Here is a 27,476-nt window from a genome sequence, read left to right on the forward strand (position 1 = left end):
TTTCCCAAACTGAGCCCCATTTGACATCCTGCATGGCTTCCTCTCCCCATGGCAGCTGACAATTTTAATTTGGAATTGCTGTACATGGCTCCCTCTGCCAGGTGACTGTGCTGACCAGTGAGAAGTGCTCGTGAGGCTTCTACCGGTAGTAAGTTGTCCCAGAAGAAAGAAGCACATCTCATTGGTCAGCGTGGTTACGCAGTTGTGCAGACCAATGAAAGCTTGTCATTCTGAAGTTTATGATGGATACGCACTCCTGGGCTGTGTATTGTGGTGTACAGATCGATACACTCGCAGCATGAGGCATTATGGCTCCTATGTGCAGGGGGGGATCCTGAGGGGTGGCTAGGATATTTGGAGTTAGTTCACCTTTCCATTTTTCATGAACCTTTTACCCTTTTACTGCCTCTGCTGTACTGTAGATACTACAGTGGTGACTTTGGGGGGGGGGGGATGTCTTACATACACTGCAGCCGCTGGGAGTGTGTGTATAAATCTGATAAGCTGACTGTTGGCATATCAGATGAAAGTGGTCCAGCTGATGGATTGCTTCCCCCTGTGACTTTTTGACCTCTACGTAATGGAAAATTTTTTTTTTACCCCTAATGCATTCTCTACATTAACCTCTTGCCGACCGCGCATAGCCGAATGACGGCTTCACCGCGGCCGGCCAGTTCTGAGTGGACGTCATATGACGTCCTCCCAGAACGCGCTCTCCTGCGCGCCCCAGGGGGCGCGCACCCGGCGATCTCCGTGATCGCTGTGTCCTACGGACACAGCTGATCACGTGATGTGGTGAAAGGCCGATCCCACCGGCCTTTTACCACGTGATCAGCGGTGTCCAATGACACGCTGATCACAGGGAAATGCAAGTGCCGGTTCTCGGCTGCACTTTCCTCACGCTGTCAGATCGTGAGGAAAGTACTGCAGAGAACCGGCAGTTGTCAGAGCGGGGATCGGCACCGATCATCAGGGCACTGATGATCAGTGCCCTGATGATCGGTGCCCAGCAGTGACACCCGCAAGTTCCGCCCAGCAGTGCGCCCACTAGCCCCGCCCACCCGTTCCCAGCAGTGCCCCCACCTGTGCCCAGCAGTGCCCCCACCTGTGCCCAGCAGTGCACCCACCTGTGCCACTCTGCAGTGCCACCTACCTGTGCCCAGAAGTGCCACCTACATGTGCCCAGCAGTGCCACCCACCTGTGCCCACCCACCTGTGCCCACCCACCTGTGCCCACCAGTGCCACCCACCTGTGCCCACCAGTGCCACCCACCTGTGCCCACCCACCAGTGCTGCCCACCAGTGCCACCCACCAGTGCAGCCCAGCAGTGCTGCCAGTCAGTGCCACCAGTCAGTGCCCAGGGGTTGTGCCAGTCAGTGCCGCCAGTCAGTGCCCAGAAGTGATGCCAGTCAGTGCCGTCTATCAGTACCCATCATCAGTGTCACCTATCAGTGCCGCCTATCAGTGCTGCATATCAGTGCCGCCTATCCGTGACCCCTAATTAGTGCTGTCTATCAGTGCCGCCTATCCGTGCCACCTCATTAGTACTGCCTATCAGTGCCCTTTAGTGCTGCCTATCAGTGCCCATCAGTGCCACCTATCAGTGCCCATCAGTGCCGCCTCATCAACGCAAATCAGTGAAGGAGAAAAAATGCCTGTTTGAAAAATTTTATAAAAGAAACAAATAAACTTTTTTTTTTTTTTCAAATTTTTTGCACATTTTTTAATTTATAGCGCAAAAAGTAAAGCGCCCAGTGGCGATTAAATACCACCAAAAGAAAGCTCTATTTGTGAGAAAAAAATGATCAAAATTTCATATGGGTACAATGTTGCATGACCGCGCAATTGTCAATCAAAGTGCGGCAGCGCTGAAAGCTGAAAATTGGCCTGGTAAGGAAGGGGGTATAAGTGCCTGGTAGGCAAGTGGTTAAGGTAAAAAACCTTCTGTGATCAGCTCCCCCAGCCTCACTTAACTACTTACCTGATCTTGATGCCAGAGCTATGGCCAAGAGTGCTCTCTATCTCTCTCCTCATTGGACATGGAGGCAGCAGCGAGAGCCAGTGGCTCCCACTGCTGTCCATCATATCCTGTGAGGAGTGGGTGGGGCCGAGCCATGCCGTGTGTGTGTCAATAGATGCACAGATCCCGGGCTCAGGATGAAGCTCATACTGGGGAGCCAGGAACACCAGTAGGGGACTTCAGAAGAGGAGGTTTGGGGCTGCTCTGTGCAAAACCACTGCACAGAGCAAGTAAGTATGACACAGGGGCGGACTGACAACTCATGGGGCCCCCGGGCAATAGAGGATCATGGGGCCCCTGTGTCCTTGCCCACACTCAAAAAAGCCTATGAAAAAGGTATCGGGGCATCTCATGGGGCCCCCTACTGACCCCGGGCCCTTGGGCAGTGCCCGAGTTTCCAAATGGTCAGTCCGCCCCTGGTATGACATGTTTATTATTAAAAATAAAAATCAAAACTTTAGAATCGCTTTAAAATTACACCCAAGCACCTACAATCTCCCCACCCAAATGTTTGAAAGCCCCCAGCCATGTACGAATGTAAATGCATATGTGGGGGGTGTTATACATGTTACATATCATCACGCACACCAAAGTGAGAGCAATAATTCCAGGACCAATACCCATAGTTAAATCTAACTTGATGACCTGTAGGGGTTTTTAGCCTATGGAAAATATAGCATACTGAAGTTTGTCGCCGTTTCATGGGCATACATAATTTTAAGGTTTGACATGTTTGGAATCCATTTACTTGGTCCAACCTCTTCCAATATGTTTTAAAAAAACATTGGGTCATTTATTGCATTTGTGTGCCCATAAGATAACTTTAGTGTAATTTGTACTGAAATCTTGATATAACATTGCATGTGACATACAAAATTGGAACTACCACTGTTTTATTCTCTACAGTATCTTCTTTTAGAAAATATATAATATTTTGGGGGGTTTCTAAAATCTTCAGACTTACAATGATTTTTTTTAACGTGTGGGGGAAAAAAAGGTTCTGGTAGTGAAATAGATTAAAAGACTTCATAAACAAAATTGGCCTAGAACCATTATAGATTCCTTTTAATACACATGTTATATATTACAGCAGGAAGATGATAATGATGGTGATGCCATATCTGAAAAGGCTGTTCTTTCTCCAAGTCGCTCTGAGTCTAGGTTCAGAAAACTTACTGTGCTGGTAAGTATGAGCACTGGGCTTGGAAAACTTAATCATTTATACTTTGTCCTTTAAGGATCCAAATCAAACCATTTATACTGAACAAAGAAAACCATTAAAAAAATCTGCAACATACATACTGCTGCTGAACATTTCACTGATATCAAATTGTGGTAATTCAGGCAGAATTATTTATTAGGAATTACTGTCTTTAGATATTTGAACTTTAAAATAATTGTGATGGTTTGATGCCTGGCTGTGCAGAGATATGCACGTCCTTCATAAAATAGGTACATCTTTGGTAAGGATAGCGGATGTTTCTCCACGCCTAAGGGTAAAACAAATCTTAATGCCTAAGCACAATTTTGCAACGTTGGCATGCGTTAGTAAAACCGTAGTTATCATCACAAATACTTAATACATCCTGGTGAATTAAACCTTGTTTTTTTTTTTAGGGCAAATTGGACTTTCATTTGGTGGTAAACGATATTGGTTATCTCCTGATTTTTTTTTTTTATTATCAAAGGAAAACTGGCCCAAAATAGTAAAAAATAAAATAATTTTTTTTATTTAGCTGTGTGCTTCTTGTTACAACCATAACCTACCACCAAAGAACAACCCAAAACAAATTCTCCAGTTCTTGACGATCGCAGCGATACCATATATGTGTATGTTATTTGTTGTTTGTACCCGTAGTACAGTCCAGAAACAATAGTGCACATTTTGTTTTTTGTCTTTTTTTTTTTTTTACCTAAAATACACTGACATTGACACTAACTGACCCTGATACCAATTTTTTATTATTTTATTTTTATTATTTGTGTTACATCGGCGTCAAGGGGTTAATCAAAGCCTCACAAAGTAGAAATAAAATACTGTATATGCTTCCGGCCTGCTCTCTTATAGCCCTGAGAGTATAGCTTCCTCCATGATGGTAGTGAAGGATAAATAATTGGCCCCTGGTCAAAAACAATTATGCTAAAGCACCTCACAGCTATATTAGCCCACTAGGCAACAAAAAATAAGCCCACAATCATTTTCAAATGAATTAAAGCATCATTAATCTATTTTACACCAGAGAATAAGGTGGCAAAAAGAAAAGCATAGGATAAGGTTAATGACATATGAAAGATTAGTTCATTAGAAAATAATTTTCCCACACTTTCTTGCACAGCAGAAATCAGACTTAAGCTGGCCATAGATGATTCATTTTGTTCTTGTGCAGTCAGTGGACCCAAGAAAAGAGGACGATTGGGGCTGCTCTGTGCAAAACCACAGCACAGAGCAGGTAAGTATGACATGTGTGTTTTTTTTAAACAAACAAAAAATCTACCTTTAACCGCTTCAATACTGGACACCACCTTCCTGCCCAGGCCAATTTTTAGCTTTCAGTGCTGTTGCACTTTGAATTACAATTGTGCGGTTATGCAACACTGTACCCGTATGAAATTTTTATCATTTTTTGAGACAGATAGAGCTTTCTTTTGGTGATATTAAATCACCACTGGGTTAAAAGGCCAACAATCTGTTTATGAAATGTTGCAATACGTAATTTTTCTTCTTTACTGATGGGCGCTAATGAGGCTGCACTGATGGGCGCAGATGAGGCTGCACTAATGGACACTGATGATCACTGATGAGGCTGCACTGATGGGCACTGAGACTGCACTGATAGGTGGCACTGATGAGGAGACACTGATAGGCGGCACTGATGGACACTGATAGGTAGCACTGATTGGTACTGAAGGGGGCTGCTCTGATTATCAGTGTAAACAATCTAATGACAGCCTTGTCGGTTATTAGCTATCCTTTCCTCACACAGACACAATGTGTGAGGAAAAGACTGCCAATAACTGGCAAGTCTGTTTACATGTGATCAGCAGTGATTGGACACAGCTGATCACATGGTAAAGGGCCATTGTGATTGGCCCTTTAACGCGATCTGTGATCAGCTATGTCCAAATTACAAAGTGGTCACAGCGCACGTGCACCAGGGGGTGTGCAGGATTCTGGAAGAATGTCCTTGGACACCCTCCCAGACCTGGAGGACTGCTCTGTAGCAGTCTTTTAGCTATAGCATGGTCAGGAAGTTGTTAATATCACTTTATGCGATGAAGGTTATGCACTGGAAAACAAGCATAATGTTGCATTGCTCAGTGAGCTTGACATATGTTTTCAGGCACTGGGAATGGGGGTGTCACCCAACTGGCTGTGCAGTTTTGTAGGGGTGTGTGAATCCTAAGAGCGGCTGCACAGAATAACTAATATTTTGCCAGGTTGAAGTGTTCACATACCTGTATTAAAACTTTGCTTCTGTTTGGTGTTTTAAACGTGATACCAGTAAATAATGTGTGCATAGCTAAAGCTACACATACTAGCGTGTAAAAACACAGGGGAGAGATTTACTAAAACTGGTGCAGACAGAATCTGGTGCAGCTGTGCATAGTAACCAATTAACTTCTAACTTCAGCTTATTCAATTAAGCTTTAGCAATAAAACCTGGAAGCTGATTGGTTACTATGCACAGCTGCACCAGATTCTGTGTTTTATTTATTTATGTATTACAGGTACTTATATAGCACCGTCAATTTACACAGCACTGTACATATATATTGTACATTCACATCAGTCCCTAACCCTCAAGGGGCGTACAATCTAAAGTCCTTAAGTCACATTCATACATACACATACTAGGGCCAATTTACACAGGATCCAATTAATCTACCAGCATGTCTTTGGAGTGTTGGAGGAAACCGGACTACCCGGAGGAAACCCACACATGCAAACTCCAGGCAGGTGGTGCCGTGGTTGGGATTCGAACCAACGACCCTAGTACTGCCAGGCAGAAGTGCTCTCCCCCTCGGTGTGCATGTCTTTCCACCCTCAAAGCTAAAATTGTTCTACCCCTTTCTGAAATGTTTTTATTTGATTCAACACAGGAGAATAAACTTCTAGTGGATCTTGGAGATAAACGTTCAAGGTTTGCTCGAGAACTCTTGAAGAGCGAGAGACAGTATGTACAAGTCCTGGAAATCATCAGAGATGTCTACGCTGTCCCACTAAAGTCGGCACTTGCATCAAATCGTGCAATCCTGAGCATTTCTAATGTGCAAATCATCTTCTCTGATATTCTCAATATATTACAAATCAACAAGTATGTGCATGTTCTTACTGTATGTTAACCTTTCATGAGATCCCTGCAATGTATCATTAGAATGATGAACGTTAAATGTTACTTGGTTGGTAGGAATAACTGAACATCATTTTCACTTATTGACTAAGAGCCTCTGCATCATGGTAGCCTGAATTGTGTGCCATTGACTGCTGACTGAATGAAATAATGGAAATCATTATTTTGTTCTTCGAGAGATGAGGTCCAACAAATGAAACCATGAGCACATCAGCTCATATTATAGCTTTTCAGCAATATATATGTTTGAATAGGCATACAGTAGATATATTTTAACTAATGATGTTGTACCCAGATCTGACCTACCAGAGATTATAACAGTCTGATGGTGGCTAAACAAGCTTCAATTTTATTATCCGATTGATGTGCTAACAATTGAATAGGTCTGACTTCCTCTTTGATTGATTTAGACTGGATTTGGATCGAATTTGAGCAAAGTCTGAGTTGATCAGCTTGAGTAAAAAATTATCGATTGTGCTACATTGATTGGCAGCAATGAGATGCATTGTTCATGAATTCCATTGTATTTCAATTGTAATTTGCTTGATCAGATCATGAGATTCCATGGTGAAAACAGATTCAATCAATAACCTGCAATTCTTTCAACTATCATTTAAAATCCACTTCCCGGCATGTCATATCAGTCAAATGGGTTGACTATAGGTCAATTATTCCTATCAAGAGAGAACAATCACAAGATAAATTGATATATTATTGAAGCATCTATGGCCACCATTCTGGTCACAAACTTTTAAAATGTAGATAAACACTACTTACTCCTGATGAGAGCAGCCTGGAGATTTGCAGCTAAAGACAGTTCTATGCAGGGGCGGACTGACAACTCATGGGGCCCCTGGGCAATAGGGGATCATGGGGCCCCTGTGTCCTTGCCCAAACTCAAAAAAGCTTATGAAAAAGGTACCAGGGGCATCTCATGGGGCCCCCTATTGACCCCGGGTCCTCGGGCAGTGCCCGAGTTTCCAAATGGTCAGTCCGCCCCTGGTTCTATGTGCACAGCATGGTTGCAATGAGATCATTTAGGTCTTGATTCACACCTATGGGAGCATGAAGGCAGTCTATTCACTTTGAATGGACCCTTAACAAGTCTCAATGTACATAAAAACAAACCTGTTCTATTTTTGGAGAACACAGTGTGCCATAATGCATAAAGGACAGGTGCATCGCTTTATACCATACATTTGTATCAGAATGAATGCAAGCACACCACAGTGCACATGTACTGTGAGAATAGAGCCTGAGTTAAATTGATGCGAATGGAGAATAACTGAGCATAAGGCCATACTATGGGCTAGAGCAGCTAGAGAGGAAGAGTTTTTGTAAATAAGCTCAATATCCTGGGGCCTTACCTGCTGTTTAGTTTATTTACTAATCATATCTGTTTGGTGATAGGAAAGTGTGCCGCATAACTTCCTGGCACCCACTAGTGACCATTATGCATCTCATTCACTCATTTACCCTCTCATTAACAACAGGGATGAGCTCGGGCATGTTCGGATCCTACTCTGGAAATCCACCCAGGCCATCTCGCCAGAAAGCTGCCACTGCACAACGCCAATAACAAGCAGCCAAGCAATTCCCTGCCCCACAGCTAGGCATGTACAAGGGTTTGTATACGTATGGCTGTGGTCAGGAGATGCATCGGAAACGTATGATTGGCAGTGTGCTGTGACAGTTCCTGGTGGGATATCTCAGATGGGTTCAGACTAGGATCTGAACACGTCTGAGTTCATCCCTAGTTAACCACTTCCCGTCTGGCCCATGTATATAAATGGAGCAGGTGGCCATTTATAAACGTCCTCCGTGCTCCCCACCTGTGCACGCTCCCTGAGAGCATGCGACACCGCGAGGTGCCCGCTGTGTCCCCTGGACGAGTAGTTGATGCTTGGAATAAACTTCCAGCAGAGGTAGTGAGCCAGTCAACAGTAAATAGCTTCAAAAGTGGGACAAGCATAGATCTACACAAGTGGGACAAGCACAGATCTACGCATAGACAAAAAAAGAAACAAACAAAAAAAAAACAACAACCCCCCCCCCCAAAACAAACAGCAACCCCCTACCCCCGAAAAACATAAAAAACAGGCAGACTCGATGGACCACTCTGTCTTTTTCTGCTGTCACTGTTTTGTGTAGATGATGTACAGAACCCCCCCTCCCCAGATATGTAATGCTTGTGTGATTGGCTCACTGATTTTCCCAGCAGTTTGCACAAGTCAGAATTTGAGCATCCCCTGCAACAAAAATTTAATTAATTAAATTGCAAATATGTCGTTGGATTAGCCTTTTAGGTGTGCAGCCTATTTTCTTTTTTCTTGGTTTTTGCAGCTGCAGGCATCATCCTAGTATAACCACTCAAAGTCCAGCGACATACTAGTACATTGCTGGTCCATGTTGGGCAAATATGTACCAGCAGAGAACATGGGTATACGGTGAATTGGCTCTGTGGATCAATATGACTGAAATTTATTCTTATTTGTAATATCTATGTTGAGGGTTAGGCCCAAAAAAGTTTTAAAGTCAGAAACCATGATAGGTTTCCATGCGAATTGTCTGGCAAGAGCTGAATTTGGGTGGGCGGCAATGTATTGTTGTGCGTATAAATTGCAATGGCCCACAATCAATTGGTACAAATCTTCTGTGAAAAATAGCGGAAGGGCAAACGCTAGTGCTGGCAGCAAACGGGGTTGATCCTGCTAACACTGCGTTTTTGGGGACACTATACTAAGCAGGCACTAGTATAGTTTTGTTCATGATCATTATATTGATCTGTACAAATGCTATACTAGTAATGGTGGTGATCAGTGACCTATAGCTTGAGTGTGATAGTTTGCGGGCAATCTAACACTTGCTGACCCTGTCTGGGAGGGGTGCTTACTGACCCTGACAAAAAAATTTTATATACTGACTCTGTACTAACGGCACTGGCTGGGTGACGGGACGATGAAAGGGTTAATAGGGGTAATCAAAGGGTTAAATGTGCTAATCTAATGTGTGTGTGTGTGCGCAAAATGTAATGCTTTTACTCGTTGCTGTGTTCACTCTTCTCTCCCTGGACCAACCAGGGGGCCGCGGGTGCGCAGGAGTGTTCACACCCCAAAACAGGAAACGACGCAAGATTACAGCGCTTTGTCAAGAGCTGCTGCTCACCCACAAAATGTGGGTAAGCGGTTGGCAAGTAGTTAAAAGAAAAAAAAATTAAAAATGTGTTTTTTTTTTTTAATTCTCAATATAGTAGTATTTATTTTTAATACTTTTATCAACATAGTACAATGTTACCATAGTAACATTTATCCAACGTTGGGGGGTTGGTGGTGATCAGGGATTTTTTTTTTTTTACACTGTACTTTGCAGGAGCCCCCCTGTGTTAGTACAGCCAGAGCGACGTAGCTTTGCCTGTAGCTACCGCCCGGCAGCAGTACATTGCGGGAAGCTAACACTGCTTCAATTAAATAAAAGCGTAAACATTTTTTTTTTCATTTATCATGGGTTTTGGTCTACTTTTGGCTATAGATTACATGGTGAATAAAATAATTTTTGTAAGATATTGCCAAAAGAATCCCCGATTTTCTCTCTCCCCCCACAACATTGGATAAAGCAATGACATGGTTATCACCAGATAACAATTCTATAGTGGGAATGTAAACTTGGTCTGGTCTATAACAAGTATAAAGGAATAAGAGCTGAAGTGGTTAAAGTACACCTAAATGTTCCTGTATAACAGTCTAAACAGGACTCAAACCTAGTTATCATGTAGACCAGGGTTCCATGGAACTCTAGGGTTCCTCCAGAGGTTGCTAGGTGTTCCTTGAGCAATTTCTGCCTCTCAGATAAGTTTCCACTGACACCATTGATCTTTTTAGCCATCTGTAAGGAGGTAATTCTTCCCAATGACCATAAGTGTAAGGATCATTCGTCCCAATGACCATCACACTAATTTATCATGAGTTGTAGACATATTAATATCTATCAGGGGTTCCCTGAGACCAGAAATGTTTTTTAAGGGTTCCCTGTGTTGAAAAGGTTGAGAAAGGCTGATGTAGACCAACACATGCATACTGTAAATGTGTCAGACGTGTTAAAATTCCTTATTTCTATACTTGTTTCAGGCCTTGGGCCTCATGTAACATTGAAGCCAATAAATCTGTGTTACATCCAGGCAATTGGCATCTGCAGTAGAAATGATCAGCAATAGTAGCCTCCTTGACTCTTTCATGACAAATTGCCTTTAAGCCATCAGACAGGCATTGTTTACATCCTGTCATTTGATAACTCGACAGTTGAACACACCAAATTTAATCATATAAAAATGCATGTTTTCTTTGGATTTAGGCATCTCTTAACAGAATTGATGGAAAGACTTGAAGAATGGGGACCTGCACAGTGCTTAGGAGATGTGTTCATGAAATTTGGATCAAAGCTGAAGATATACACCAATTTTTTCAACAACTACATTGTCATTCTAAAAACAATTGACAAGGTACCATCAACCTATTAAAATACTTATGATGCATGGCAGCATGTTTGCTAGATCCTTTCTCTTTGGACAGGTACAGAGTTACAACATATTTTTGTGCTACATTGTTTTGCAAAATGTATGTGTTTTTCATTTTGATTTTCAATGTTTACTTGCTAGCATTGTCATATACTGTATGTTTGTAATATTTCTAATATAATATAGAGAATTTTATTTTCTCTATACACATGCTAGACCAGCCTTTCTCAACCAGGGTGCCTTGAGGTTTCTGTAGGGGTGCTTTGGCAAAATGTCAAAAAATTGCCCAAAAATTGTATACAAGTCAGCACTTGTAAAAAGCCTGCCTTTTAGTTACACAAAGCCACAGGTTTTCATTGTGCACCATTACGACCTTCTAGCCGCCGGCGTCCTGACAACTTATGACATCATCAGTTGACAAAGAGGATGTCAGCTGGCTGCACAACATCCTAGTTTGACCCTCCCCTGCCCCTCTCCATCAGTGCTGGGGTCACATTAGCTCAGTGATGGAGAAAAACTCTGAGGGAGAAGAGAAACCATGGAATACTACCCAATACCTGTGTGCAAAAATGTATTTACTTTGGAAGAATAAATCCCCTCTAATGTTGGGTGTCTTACCTGTGTGGATGTTGCTGCATTATATAAAACTATTAGAATAGATTTTCACATTTTAGAATGGGGTGCCTTAAAACTGTCCATAATTTTAAAGGGTGTCTTGACTGAAAAAAATGTTGAGAAACACTGTACTAGGCAGTAAATTAGTATCCTTGTAGAGCAACAGCTGCAAAAAGTAAACTACATAATAAATAGACATTATTAGGGTTCATGAAAAGATGGCAGTCAGTTAAATCTTTTTTTTCACTATCTCCCACACCACCATCCCAATATATTTAGACACTAAGGCTTCATGTACACTGGAGCGGATAAACTCACGTTTAGGAGCTTTTCTGCATTTTTTTCAGCAGCCCCTGAACTCACCCTAATGTTTTCCTATATGTCCATGTACACATCGTCGTTTACAGTCCTTTACAGGCAGTTGAGTTTACAGTCGTTTTTTTGAACGCACCAAACTTGCGTTCAGGAGTAGATTTTATCAGCGTTTCAACGCCAAACGCTTGTAAACGCGGCCAACCACGTTTATAAGCGTTTGCATTTGGAAAATTTTTTTAACTCTTCAATATCCAGATGCTGTCCAGAGCCTTTTTTCATCATGAAAAACGCATACAAAGCGTTTTCCCGGTACTCAAATGGACCTGGTACACCATACTTTGAGGTTTTGCATGAAAGAAAATATGTTAGACACTGCTGCAATAATTTCTGCACAGAAATGAGCTGGAACACATCCAAACACCAAAAAAAAGACAGCTAATCTCAACAAATACTTTTCTTTCTGCTTCTGCTCTCTCTATTTCTCTTAAAATGTCTGGAATAGTTGATTTGTTACTGTTTTTCCGTGCATTTTGGAAGGTCTCCTGAGGTTATCTTTAAAAAATGCTTCTAAACGCAAACGCTCATAAACGTGGTATGCAAATGCAGCTAAACAGACATTTTTTAACCTACGTTTTCCAGCAGTCAGTTTCTATCATTCAGAAGTGTCCTGTGTACATGGAGCCTAAAAAATGTATAAAATATATTAGGATGCAAAGTGGTATGGGGAAAACAACACTTCAACACAGGGTATACGGTTAAATACATAGTAACTAAACTAGAAAACACAGGTTTGATAAAAAGAGCAGTCTCCAGCATATACAGTATATCAACTGGTAGAGTTTATAACCTTCAAAATATAAAACACATATACAGTCTGTAAGCACTAATTTTAATTGAAACAACATATGTAATTAAGTTATTAGACTGATTTCACTGTTGTGGGTTTATTAACACTTTCAAGTTTTTATCTATATATTCTGTGTTGAAGTGCTTTTTTTTTTCTCCACACCATTACATAATAAATACTCAGAAAACTCCTAGATGGTGACCAGACTGGGTGCAGCCTGAACTGAAATTGTTCTTCTATGGCTACGTTCACACTAGCGTTGTGTGCAGGTGGCAGAGAGGCATTTGGGAAGCATTTTTACCGCTTCCAAACACCTCAGACAATTCTGCACTTGCAGCACATGGTGCTTTTCTAACGGGAGCGTTAGCGTCGCGGCAAAACGGATGCCTCTGGTCGAGTCAGCAGGCGTTGAAGCCTCCTATTCTAGTCTATGGTGCCGCTCCGCAAACGCCCCCTGGTGTTTGCGGAGCGGTAACACCATTTAAACTTCATTATAGGCGTTTGTGGGGCTTTTTTAACGCTCGGCAAACGCCTAGCAAAATACTGCTAAACCGCGCATACGGCGTTTGCTGAGCATTAAAAACCAACGCTTGCCAAGCGCTATAGGGGCGTTTGGCAAGCGTTGGTAAAACAGACAAGTGTGAACGAGCCCTTAGAGATGTAACCACATTCAATGTAAATCTACTGGTAAAGCTGTCTAGAGACAGGTAGTTGTGTCATCTTCAAGGAATGCGTATCTCGGCTCTTTTATATGAAATTACTATTTCTGTTTCAATATACATATATAATGTCGATTTATGTATTTGCAGTGCAGGGAAGCTATTCCAACTTTCCGAGCTTTCTTGAAGAGGCATGATCAAACTGTCGTAACTAAAATGATGAGGTAAGTAAGATGATCTCTTTTGTAAAAAAGCAGTGTACTTTTAATGTCGTATATATTATAAATAGCAGTGGTCAAATATGCTCAGGTTGGATACGCCAAGGGTTCAGTTAATCTTGCTTGAAATTAGGGAAACCTGAACTGAAAACAATAATGCAGCATGGGAGGCTGGAGTGCAGTCAGAACTCATGATTCTCAAAATTGTTCTGGGTTGGTGACTCATTGGTAACATTTTAAACCAGTGGAGGTAGGCACATGTCTATAATGTTCTCATTAAAAAATAAAGTAGGATGCAAAAGTGTGCAGTTGGACTGAAGGACATTTCTAATGAAGGAGATTTGGCTGAAATGTATTAGAGAGAAAAAAAAAAAGAGTACAAGCAGGTGTTTTACTACATGCATTAGGAGACCACAGATGGCACAGCAGTGTAAAATTGGCCAGCATCATGCTATTTTTAGTGAACAAAGCCAGACAAAGCGCTCAGGAAAATATTTTACTACAAGAATTATAATACTGCAGGGTATACAGCAGTGTAAATATATCTTTAAGCACACCAAACCTAAAAAGGCCCTATCAACATATAAAATAAAAAACTCACAAGAGAAATAAAAACTCCAAAATACCACCCCCAAAACAAGAGCCCACTTTTTGTAAAGAGACGACATTATAAAACATTTCTCCTGGGTGATATGCACAAGAATTTGCCTGAACCTTGAACTTGCATTCAGCGCAAACTCATGTTAGTGGCTAACTTGGGAGCCTCATCCCTAATTAATAACATAGTGACAAAAAATCCTCTGCAGTTTGCAGTTAGAAATACCAGCCATTGTATGAGTTACACCAGTATAACCAAGCAGCCTAATAGCCTAGTAGTAGAAAACAAGTTTTAGGAATTCTACTCCTATCCCAAAACTGTATAGGATATGACTTATAGGTTTCTCTTTGATAGAGGTGAATGTAAATGTGCACCTGTCACTTACTGGTAAGTATGTATGAGGACAGGGGGTCGGCATTCTCCTCTCTTCTTCTAATAACAGAGGTTTAACTGTGTGTTTTATGTTGTATTTAAGGGAAACCTGTTCTGAGCAAAATATGTAGGCTGCCATTGCATTTCTGAAAATTCTTGTTGCCTGGCATCAATACTTTGGCTTACTGGCTTAAAACAAATATGAAGAATGGTGAAAACTCCTGATTCTCAAAATTGTTCTGGATTGGTGACTTGTATGTTTTTAAAACCTAACTTCAGCTTTCAGTTAGCTTTAGTTTGTTTGAACCAAGCTGGATCAACCAACTCTGCCCAACTCTGTCATACTTTAAACCCAAAATCAAAGATGTAATATATTCTGAAGCTTACCAATCCTTAGATGTGGAGGCTGCATTAGTTTTCCTTTTTTATTTATTTATTTTTTATTTCATCTGGTGATCCAGCCAGTAACACAGCTCTTGAGTTAGGGTGTCTGCATTCTGGATGAAATAGTAAAGCAGACAATTTTGGAGAGCAGAATTGTCAGGGGGTAGTGTTAAACTAGCAAATTTAGATTGACATGACCAACAAATCAAAGCTGAACTCCAGCGAATTTTTAAGCAGTTATAGTAACAGATTTTCTGTTCCTTCTGGGATAAATCTGATAAAGTGTTACTAAAGCTTTGTGTGTGTGTTATTTTTTTAAATAACAAACATGTCATACTTACCTGCTCTGTGCAGTAGTTTTGCATACATCTGCCCTGATCCCCTTCTTTTTGGGTCCCCCGCCAGTACTCCTGGCTCCTCCCCCTCGAGCAGTGCCCCCAGAGAAAGGCGTTTGCCCCGGGGGCACCACTGCACGCTCACCCCTGAGCTGCTGCTCTATGAATCCATAAGACACAGAGCTGCGGCTTGTCCCTACCCCCGGCTCTCTCCTAACTGGCTCCCTGACTGTGATTGACAGCAGTGGGAGCCAATGAGGAAGAGTCCCCATAAAGCTGAGGCTATCACTCACATCATTGGGGTTGGGGGGGGGGGGGGCGCTGCATGACAATAAAAAAAAAAACCTTGAGCCTTTAGAACCACTTTAACATAAAAAACTTTAGATGTGTTTCTAGGCAAACACGACGTACAGGGATATAGAAAACAGTAGACACGCACTCAAGTGGATTGGTATCTTTATTCAACCTTACCAGCTATATAACTATGCAACCTAAACAAATAAAAGCTGACCATTTTAAGCTGTCCTGTCAGTAGTGAATGGTTTGTCTGGACAGCATGGTCCGTTAAAGACAGTTGAAAAATAACAGATTTACTGGCCGGATCACCAAGTGAAAATAAAGGGGAAAAAAACAAACAAATGCAGCTGCCACATCTGAGAATTGAATACATTTTTGCTTTTGGGTTTAAAGTGGTTCTAAAGGTTGAAGGTTTTTTTTACAGATACCCTCCCCCCAACCCCCCCTTATACTTACCTGAGCATGATGTTGATCAAGTGCTGTTCACAAGAGCAAAGGCTCTCTAGGCTAACTCCTTCCTCATTGACTCAGAGACAGCAACAGAAACCATTGGCTTCTGCTGCTGTCAATTGCAGCTAGTGAGGAGGGATCGGGTTGGGGGGGAGGAGCTGAGCTCTGTATGTCAATGTACACAGGGGGGAGGACCCAGGCCAATGTGGGACACAAGAAGAGGAGGATATGTTTGTTATTTTATTTTTTAAACATGGTTGTACAATCACTTTAAAGCTGAAGTTTTATTTGCTTATATTTTTGCTTTCCCTGGTTCCTCTGTCTCTCCTCATCAACATGCTAATATTTCCAAATAAAATATTTTTTTGTTTTTTCATACATGCAATATTGAAAGTAAAGCTGGGGTTTGTTTTTTAAATAGAACTAAAGTCTAATTAAAACATATTTATTTGTCTATTTCAATTAGTTTCCAGGAATTGCTATTATTCCCGTCTGTTCGATTTGAAGAGTATGTGAACCTTTTGTATGCTCTTCGTCTTCATACTCCTCCAGACCATCAAGATCGCAATGACCTAAACACAGCTATTACAGAACTGAAGCAGTACAAGGATTTTATTTTGCGGGTTGGTAATTTATGATACATCGGTAACAGAAAACAGTAAATAGTTTTTACAGTTATGCCTATAAAAAGGGAAGGAATTAAAGCGCATCTAAACTCAAGAACAAAAATATACTATATTGCAACTTATCAGTCCTTAGATGTGGTAATTAGGATTTTTTTTTAACATAATTTTTTCTTTTATTTGACCTGGTAATCCTGCCAGTAACACACTTCCTGTTGTAGGGTGACAACACTTACTCATTATACTGTCACCTTAGGCTGCTCACTTCTACTTCAACAACAGAACATCTCCCTCACATCTCCATAACATAGGGGTGTTCTGTAGTTCACAGTGGTGAACTGGGGGAAGGATGATAACATTGCTTGACATTTCAGTGCGGCAGAGGCGGAGGAGCTCCTAGCTAGGCCAGGAAGTTAGGAACTCACTGGATTTTTGGCAGATCAATAAGTACATTGTTTTACTTGAAACACAAAAAATAAAAGCAAATCAAAACATGGGGAAATGTGTGTGTATTGCAAGATGGTATTGCATGTTTTTTGTTTTTTTTTATAATATTGCTCTGACATACATGTTTTTTGTACTTAGTTGCTAAGTGTATGGATGCCAAAATTGCATTGCTTACACTTTATTAGGAAATAGTGATCATAAAGCAAATCAGTAAAAGGACACATATAGGGCACAAATGCCTAGTGCATTATCTTAAGCACTTTATTAGGTAAAGCAAATAAAAATATACTCGCAACTCCAACATGTGAATGGATGACTGAGCCACCTGGCACTTTTGGGGAATTGGCCCCCTTACTTAGAGCTATGGCTGGGCTCTGAGGAAGAGAACCAGTACCCTGAAACGCATCAGAAGCTCAGTCATTCATTCACATGTTGGAGTTGGATAGCAGACTGTATTTCGTGCCTTGTGTGTTTTACATGCTTTCAGCCTATCGGGCTTGTGAGTATATTTTTATTTGCTTTACCGAATAAAGTGCTTAGGATAATGCACTAGGCATTTGCGCCCTGTTTGTGTTTTTTCTAGCATTGAATTTCCCTGATTCGAAGAGGGCTGCACCACCTACTTTTCCAGGTTGGGTTGCTTGACTCTGGCACACCTCTGCAGCATAAGATGGGAGCCTCCACCATTTTTGAGCACTGAAGTGTCAAGTTTTTGTTCATTTCCATAAAGCAAATCAGTAACCGACCTTTCCGGGTCCATTAGATGGTTTTGTTGCTGGTTCGATTTACACAGTAGAAGAGGGGTAGGCAACTGTTCAGAGGTTGAGATCTACCTGGATAATACGGAGGAAATTAAAGAACCCCAGGGATGGGGGTTGTGTTGGCTGAGCGGTGCCCTTAAAAAAAAAAAAAAAACTATCAAGCTCCCAATAAAAAGACGGCATGAAGAACACATAGTGTGTTACAGTAGTGTCCTCTACCCTCCTCCCCCTGCAGTAGTGGCCTGTACCCCCCCCCCTCCAAACTCAGTGCCCTCTGCCCCCTTTATATCACCCCCCCGTGGTGTCCTCTGCCCCCCATAGCAGTATCCTCAGCTCGCCTTCACATCACCCCCCCCACCTACTGTAGTGTTTTCTGTTCCCCATAGCAGTGTCATCTGCCCCCCCCTGCACATCACTGCCCCCCACTGTAGTGTCTCTGCCCTCCTTCATATCACCCCCTCCCCCTTGTGGTGTCCTATGCACCCCAATAGTGTGTCCTCTGCCCCTCAGTAGTGTTCTGCACCCCCCTTCCCCTACACACACAGCTCTGTGTGGGTAGCGTTCTCCTACCTGACAGCGTGTGTACAGCAGAGATTAGGAGACAGCTTAGTGCTGGATGGAAGGCAGGAGTGGGAGCTACTGGAGTTAACTTTTCATAATAACAAGCTGGTGATTGGTTGCTAGGACCGCAACCAATCACCTGCCGATTAATTTGAAAGGTTAACTGAGGTAGCTCCTGACCCTATCCTCCATCCAGCACTTTGCTGCCTCCCGCAGTGAACATGAGAGTGGCAGAGGATGGGGGGAAGCAGAGCTGAGTTCACCTTCTACCTCTCAGCTGCCTGCGGGTAACTGGTAGATAGCGGTCGATGGCTTGCCGATCCCCACAGTAGAACAATTTCAACAGAATTAGTGCCATCCTAAAGCTGCTCATAAACTAGTAGAATTTTGCACAAAAAAATATTTTTTAGGAACATTCGTTCAATTTCTCATTGGTAAAGGGGGTCAAATCGATGTTTGTTTTCAACCATAGTGACAAGAAAATTCAAATAAACAGGAAGAAAAAGTTTTCTTGAATGAACAAATTGCCAAAAGTGTATGTTGTTTTCGTTTGAGAAAGTCTATTCACTCCAAAATCAAATGTATAAAAGAAAAAAAATTGAAGTACTTTAGAATGACATCTGTCACGTCATTGAATGTACTCAGAATATTTGTACAAACGTTCATTTGAAAATCTGCTAGTGTATGGCTAGCTCTGGTCTGATTTCTGATACACATCTTTTTTTTGCTAGAACCATGAAAAAAAATGCTATCAACAGCATGGCAATCATTATTCACGAGTGTATATGTAGGTATAGTAGGGAGGGAATCTCTGTTGGAGATATCTCCTGACTTCCTGGCCTGGAGGCAATGACAGTATTACTGGGACAGTGGCTTAGGGGGAAATCCTTCCAACAGTTAAGTAGACAGCAGTATCTAGCAAACAGATTTTCTAACCTTCCTCGCTCTATTAAAAACAGAAATCAAGTTTTGGCTGGAGTTTTATATTAAGAACCTATTTTAATAATATGAATTTTAACATGTTTTAACAGGTGAAAGCTACCTTAGAAAAGGACACTGAGCTGACACATCTACAGAAGGCGATCCAAGGCTGTCCTGTAAGTTGTGACGACTTAGGTGGAAATATATTCCAGACCTTTTCCCATTCAAAATAGTCTCTTTTGGGAGATGAGGTGCAGATCTTTCAGTTTCATCTTTTCAGTTGATAGAGTAACCTCTTTTGATTGCTGCCCTCTCAGTCATGATTTGAAGAGACCCTATAGCTAGAAGCATTGGTTTTAACAAAAAATCTTCCCATAATATTATATGTGCATATACTGTATTCTGTTTGTTTTTGACCTGTAGAACACTCCCTTGTGTAAACAGCCAACAACCCTGAGACCGCTGCTAGGATGGATATGATGTCAGCAGCCCCAGCAGACAATCAGATCTGTCACTCAAGTGTACAGGGGAAGGGAGGGAGCTGGGCCAGCACGGAAAGTATTTGGACACTTCCAGAGGAGGAAAGGGAGTTACTTACAGTGAAACTTAAAGTGCACTTGTGTCCAGACTATGGTCATTAAACTCTTTACAAATTCTTAACAAGCATCTTGGATGTGATGTATGCAGCCCCAAATAGACTTAACAGTTCGCAGTCAAGTGATACCTTATAGTATTCCCCATCACTTCTTTCCTGGCATCTACATAGAAGGTTTTATAGGGAGGGGCAGGGAAACACAGATAGTAGTTAGACAGTCCCAGGAGGAATGAGGCCTATGATGTGCAAGGAGGCAGGGGGTTGTGTTAAGAAATTGACTCTTACTGAAGCTGGAAACCGGTATATGAATTTATCGCAGAAGGCAGCCAGTGCTGAGACAGGTGCTTCCGGAAAGGAGATTTGCTGTGCGCTTGGCAGACCCTAATGAGGAAGTCTGAGAGACTAGTTTCCCATCAGGTCCACTTCCCTTGCAATGGCAGCAGTCAGTAGTGAAGGGATTCCACTACTGGTCTGTTAAACCACTTTATGTCCGGGGCAATTTTAAAATTTTTCAGCATTTTTGCTATATAATTGCTTAGAACCCCCAAAGATTATGTATTTGCTGAAGGCAGATGCCCTGTAGAATAAAATGATGGCAGTTGCAAACTTTTGGCAGGATATTTGTATAGCTGTTTATCAAACGCATATTTTTAGGGAAAAAAATACAGTAAAATGAATTTTAGTGCACACAAACATAATTAATACCCATTTTTTGTGTAAAATATAGAAGACCAGGTTTCTTTGAGTAAATAGATACCAAAAATGTCAAGACTCAAAATTGCGCGAGGGGAATCAGGGAACAGATGTTACCGCTTTTTACCATGGTCCTGGGCTCCCTGGAGAAATGGAAGAGAATAGGAACCACTGCAGGCAGTGGTGACCCTTTTCACCACTGCAAAAGGGATCAGGCAGCTGTAGGGCCACCTGAATCACATTTACTGAACAGCTGAAAACAAAATGACAACAAGCTCATAAACTAATGTAAATAAAAAATGGCATAACAAAGTTAACACGCAACCCCTCCATCATCCCTAATAACGTTGAGCTGTCTCTGTACACCAAGCTACAGTTGGTTTTAGTTACCTCATGTTTCCTTATCTACAAACTGGCATAATTCTTTTTGAATTTGTTGCAGACTTAGTGCCATAATGTTAAAGTGACGCAAAGAAGAACTATATGAATCTGTCACGGGTGTTGGAACGGGTAATGAAACTATCGCAAGGCTGTTATAAAATAAAATAGGTGCAGACTTTTCTAAAGGGCCAAACCACCAGAAAAGTGTTGCAAATGCTTTAGTGAATTGCCCCCGTTGTCCCATGAGTTATATTTTAGATGGAAGGGACAGTGAAATGTCTATTTTTCTGCTTCTCAAAAAACTCCTCTGGCTATCAGGTCTCCAAAACATTTTCGCTTTTTCAGAAAAGTAGTGAGCAAAGTGCAAAATACAGTACAGTAACCAAGCTGTCATCTTTTATTGTTCTTACAACTCTACACTGCTAAATGGTGACATCTGATGTGGTACTGCACATTATACATTATCACAGCTCTTTACGGTGTTATATAGCAATGACCCTGTGGTTTGTAGTAAAGTCCACTTTTTAATTTTGATCTAATACTATGTAAACAAACAACGAAAAGTACACCATTTCCACCTCTTCAAAAACACTGGTAGAGTATACTACCATGTTAGCCATCGATTAGTGCAGAAGGTGTGAAGTATAAAGTAGAGATCAGGTTAATACTAACTATTCTTAAAAATGTACCTATCCTGCATACACTTTATGAAAGAGATCTGTGTACTATTTTTAATCCACTCCAGTCCAGCTACGTGATCCTGCAGCTCTGGCTCCCCTGTGTAAGGGAGCATTCAACATCCACTGAATTCCTGGAGCTGTGATGTCACCCATACGCTTTCATGGCCCAGCTGTTGCTGCTTCCCAACACATGATCAGACCAGATTAAAAATAAGAAAGTACACAGATCTTTTAATACAGGGTAAGTAGGATGGGTAGGAGTTAGGGGGGATGGAGGCGCATTTTTAAGAATAGTTGGAATTTGCCTTTACTACAACTTTAGGTGAATATTTATTGCAGCTTACCAATCCTTAAATGGTGGTTGCATTTTTTTTTTTTTTAGACTTTTCTCCTCTTTCATTTTTACATTGCGATCTGGCCAGTTACACCCTTCTGTCTGTCCACTTCACTGAATGAGCAACAGGGACACCCTTGGACAGCAGCACTGTCAATGGGAAGGGTTTAGTGTTAGATGCAGTAGCACAGGGGTTAAAATTTAGAGTCCAGACCTACTAGCCGGTCACAAAACTTACTCTCCACCAGTTGCCCCACCCAACCTTGCCCAGGTCCACCCCCCAACCGCACCCCTGACCCATCCAAACCCCACCCCAGCCCGCCCCCAATCACGCCCCCTTCAAGCTTATGAAATTACATTTTGCTTTAGAATAAATAGTCCAAAATATAAAACTGTACACAGTAATGTATATCCCAGCTCCCCTGTACTCCATTATAGTGATATGACATGTACACAGTAATGTATATCCCAGCTCCCCTGTACTCCATTATAGTGATATGACATGTATACAGTAATGTATATCCCAGCTCCCCTGTACTCCATTATAGTGATATGACATGTATACAGTAATGTATATCCCAGCTCCCCTGTACTCCATTATAGTGATATGACATGTATACAGTAATGTATATCCCAGCTCCCCTGTACTCCATTATAGTGATATGACATGTATACAGTAATGTATATCCCAGCTCCCCTGTACTCCATTATAGCGATATGACATGTATACAGTAATGTATATCCCAGCTCCGCTGTACTCCATTATAGCGATATGACTTGTATACAGTAATGTATATCCCAGCTCCCCTGTACTCCATTATAGTGATATGACATGTATACAGTAATGTATATCCCAGCTCCCCTGTACCCTGTTATAGTGATATGACATGTACACAGTAATGTATATCCCAGCTCCCCTGTACTCCATTATAGTGATATGACATGTATACAGTAATGTATATCCCAGCTCCCCTGTACTCCAATATAGTGATATGACATGTATACAGTAATGTATATCCCAGCTCCCCTGTACTACATTATAGTGATATGACATGTATACAGTAATGTATATCCCAGCTCCCCTGTACTCCATTATAGTGATATGACATGTTTACAGTAATCATTATTGTATACATGTCATCACTATAATGGAGTACAGGGGAGCTGAGATATACATTATTGTATACATGTCATATCACTATAATGGAGTACAGGGGAGCTGGGATATACATTCCTGTATACGTCATATCACTATAATAAAGTAAAGGGGAGCTGGGATATACATTACTGTATACATGTCATATCAATATAATGGAGTACAGGGGAGCTGGGATATACATTCCTGTATACATGTCATCACTATAATGGAGTACAAGGGAGCTGGGATATACATTCCTGTATACGTCATATCACTATAATAAAGTAAAGGGGAGCTGGGATATACATTACTGTATACATGTCATATCAATATAATGGAGTACAGGGGAGCTGGGATACACATTCCTGTATACATGTCATCACTATAATGGAGTACAGGGGAGCTGGGATATACATTACTGTATACATGTCATATCACTATAATGGAGTACAGGGGAGCTGGGATATACATTACTGTATACGTGTCATGTCACTATAATGGAGTACAGGGGAGCTGGGATATACATTACTGTATACATGTCATATCACTATAATGGAGTACAGGGGAGCTGGGATATACATTACTGAGTAATGTATATCCCAGCTCCCCTGTACTCCATTATAGTGATATGACATGTTGTATACAGTACTTACTGTCCCCCCGAGTCCCCCACGGCGGTGGAGAGGGTGTCTCTTCTCAGCGGAGGAGAGCGAACCTCTCCTGCGCCTGTCCCCTCGGCAGCGGTGCCGCAGAAGCCAGAAATCGGAAGTTGTAAACCGGAACTCGGCTTCACAATGAGGCTTGGAGCGTAGGTGCAGTCGCTCCATGCTTCATTTGTGCTCACCGCTCGCCACAGAGGAATTTCTCCTCCATTTGGCGAGTGGCTTTTTCAAGCCCTGCAGTAGCAGATATTATGCCAATTCATGTCAATGCAACTCAGCACAGTGCAACTTTGGAAAATGGTCCTGTACTACATTACCTTGAAAAAGTATTCACACCCCTTGAATTTTTCCACATTTTGTCATGTTTGCTGTGTCCTTCACATGGCTTCTTGCAAACTGCAAATGGGACTTCTTATGGCTTTCTTTCAACAATGGCTTTCTTCTTGCCAAACTTCCGTAAAGGCCAGATTTGTGGAGTGCATAACTAATAGTTGTCCTGTGGACAGATTCTCCCACCTGAGCTGTGGATCTCTGCAGCTGCACCAGAGTTACCATGGGCCTTTTGGCTGCTTCTATGATCTCCTTGCCCGGTCCGTCAGTTTAGGTGGACAGCCATGTCTTGGCAGGTTTGCAGTTATACCATACTCTTTCCATTTTCGGATGATGGATTGAACAGTGCTCCATGAGATGTTCAAAGCTTGGGATATTTTTTATAACCTAACCCTGCTTTAAACTTCTCCACAACATTATCCCTTGTCTGGTGTGTTCCTTGGCCTTCAGGATGCTATTTGTTCACTAATGTTCTCTAACAAACCTCTGAGGGCTTCACAAAACAGCTGTATTTATACTGAGATTAAATTATACACAGGTGACTAATTAGGTGACTTCTAAAGGCAATTGGTTTCTCTAGATTTTAGTTAGGGGTATCACGGTAAAGAGGGCTGAATACAAATGTACGACATACTTTTCAGATATTTATTTGTAAAAAAATGTTGAAAACCATTTATCATTTTCCTTCCACTTCACAATTATGTGCCACTTTGTGTTGGTCTATCACATAAAATCCCAATAAAATACATTTATGTTTTTTGTTGTAACATGACAAAATGTGAAAAATTTCAGGGGTTATGAATACTTTTTTAAGGCACTGTACTTTGGTGCAATTCCAGTGCAATTTTGGCCCCAAGGAATATGCAAACCACATTCAAGTTGCAACCAAGTTGTACTACCTACATAATCGTACTAAAAATCAGATCAAAATTAGATTGTAGCAGTGTGAATCTAATGTTAGAATGGCTTGTCTCAAAAATAAAGCTGAAATCTAGCTAACACCTTTTAGGCAGTTATAGTGATTTTTTTTTTTCTTGTTGGGATTTACATAAATTAATAAAAGCTGACCATTATTAGCACCCCTTCTGTGTTAAGTGGTTTGCCTCAACCACCAGTGAGTTTTGCTGGATAGCATGGTCCGTCAACTTGCCATAGCTTCTATATAATGGAACCACTGTGATTGACTCCCACAGAAGTCACATGTTCTGGAGCTCCTGATCAGAAGCCATGACCAAGTACCATTCCAGTATCAAGATTTTAAGCCAGCTGTAGAGCCACTCGATAACTTCTACAGGTGGCGGAAGGGGGTTCTCCCCCACCACCCCCTTTCCTGGGCTCTCCTGTCCCATCAGGGAGCCCAGGACCTCTCCAACATGTGGCATCTAGTGCACTGCACAGAGACAGAGGAACTGATGTTGTTCCCCCCTATATGTGAGATCAGAAACCAGTTTGATGTTTAAAAGCGGTTACCGTACAAGTACAAGCAACTGATCAAACCGATCTTGGCTTGTTCAGATGCTTTGGAGGCCAGAGGAGAGGCTTGTGCTATCACAAGGGATCTTGTGCATCCCTTGTGATAGCAATAAAGTTGTTAAAAAAAAAAAATGCAGAGCATTAATTGTAGCAGCAGACCTGTGTAATTCTAAACTGGTAATCTGTAAATGCTTTTAAAGCGTTGCCTATGGATAATTTAATGTACCGTAGTTTGTCGCCATTCCACGGGTGTGCACAATTTTAAAGCGTGACATGTTTGGTATATATCTACTTGGCGTGACATCATCGTTTATATTTTACCAGACAATTGGTTGGAGTATTGTGTATGTGTGCAGTAAAATCCATTCAAGTGTATCTTTACCAACAAACTTGCGTTTGAAGAACTGTTATGTAAATACCATGTGACTTTTTTTTTTCCAGGGCCTCTGCTTGAAAAATATAAAATGTTTGGGGGTTCAAATAATTTTCTAGCAAAAAATTATGTATTTTACATCTATGAGAGAAATGTCACAATTGGCCTGGGTGGCAAGTGGTTAACGACACAAACTTTCAGGAGAACTTAGATCCCTTCTTCAGGCTTAATGTATTTCAGTGTGTTACCTTGAATGTTATCCTGAGAGTTGGCATGTTTAATTATTTAGGTTAGCCAATAAAGGGTATCACCTAAACTCCTAAGATTGCACCTCTTTAGAAAAAATACCTGTTCATGAACACACTTTTGAATTTTACACAGTACATTGATTTTGTGAAAACTAATAAAATGCTGCTTGTTTCAGAATCTGATAGAGGCTAATAGACATCTTATTTACAAACAAGACGTGGGTCTGCTTAAATGTGCTAATGAGGAGATAAGTGCATCCTTGAGGTAACAATCTATGCAATTATATGTATGTTTTATGTGTATATACACCTGTGTATGTATGTGTGTATATATATATATATATATATATATATATATATATAAATATATATATATATATATATACCAATAATAAAAAAAGATTAAATTCTCAGAACTGCAGGTATGACATACCCATACTGCCTCTTACTGTGAGCAAGTGTTCCATGTCTATGTCTTATCCCATAGTGCCCAGGTTAGTATAAGGTCCTGCGTTCCAAATGACATCATTTTATTACATTACCATTCCTTACACTGATTAAATAATTTTTCATATTTGTGCACACAGTATCCAATTTTGCGAGATAATTCATCAAAAAGTACCAGTTTTTAACTGAAAAAAAAAAAATTATAGTAAGTTTCTCTTGAAAGTTATCCAATATGACCCCCTGTTGTCAAACATATAACAAATATTTATGGATATAAAAGCAGATCATTTATCATTAGCTTACTTTTTAACATAAGCCAGTGTGGCTCTAAGGTGGCACACAAATATGTTCTGAAAACGTAAAATACAGGAACCTTTGTTACAATGCTTAAACTGTGTCCCATTGTGTTTGACACACTTTATACCTAGTCAGGTCAAGTCAAAGACTTTATTCTTCATCATGTGGAATTAAGCCATTCCCTTGTGTCTGTGAGAAATTGATTGATTGGCCTACTTTGGCTCAAAATAAAACTGGTTATTAACACAGGTCAAATTCCCAAAGTTTAATAGCTTAAAGTAAAGCTATGTTTACAGTCCTAAGCAAAAAAACACTTCAAAAAGTACACAGTATTTATGCACACATGAACCCACAACAGCTGTTCTAATGTAATCAAGGGATCCCTTAATATTATGTACTATTAGAGTATCTGATTTGTATCTAAAAAATGAACACCAACTTAACCTTAGTCAGAGGAATCTCCGGTTGTGCAGGTAAATTGAGAGAAGCTGTGAATAGAAGTATGTGGCTTTCAGCAGGATGCCTGGCTGAGAATGCTA

At 41.1% G+C, this 27,476-nt stretch overlaps 1 protein-coding gene across 1 annotated transcript in view; it reads left to right on the plus strand.

Moving 5' to 3' along the window:
* ECT2L (epithelial cell transforming 2 like) overlaps positions 1-27,476 on the plus strand; it is a 78,078-nt gene that overhangs the window by 44,436 nt on the left and 6,166 nt on the right. Inside the window, exons 14-20 of the mRNA XM_089676311.1 lie at positions 3,115-3,204; positions 6,123-6,337; positions 10,721-10,868; positions 13,470-13,543; positions 16,440-16,596; positions 19,397-19,462; positions 26,370-26,458. Of these exons, the coding sequence (XP_089532437.1) occupies positions 3,115-3,204; positions 6,123-6,337; positions 10,721-10,868; positions 13,470-13,543; positions 16,440-16,596; positions 19,397-19,462; positions 26,370-26,458 (839 nt within the window). The remainder of the gene's footprint in view (positions 1-3,114; positions 3,205-6,122; positions 6,338-10,720; positions 10,869-13,469; positions 13,544-16,439; positions 16,597-19,396; positions 19,463-26,369; positions 26,459-27,476) is intronic.

This window comes from Staurois parvus, unplaced genomic scaffold (genome assembly GCF_062004578.1).
Source record: "Staurois parvus isolate SC_StPar_1 unplaced genomic scaffold, SC_StPar_1.0 ptg000165l, whole genome shotgun sequence".
Classification (NCBI taxonomy): Eukaryota; Metazoa; Chordata; class Amphibia; order Anura; family Ranidae; genus Staurois; species Staurois parvus.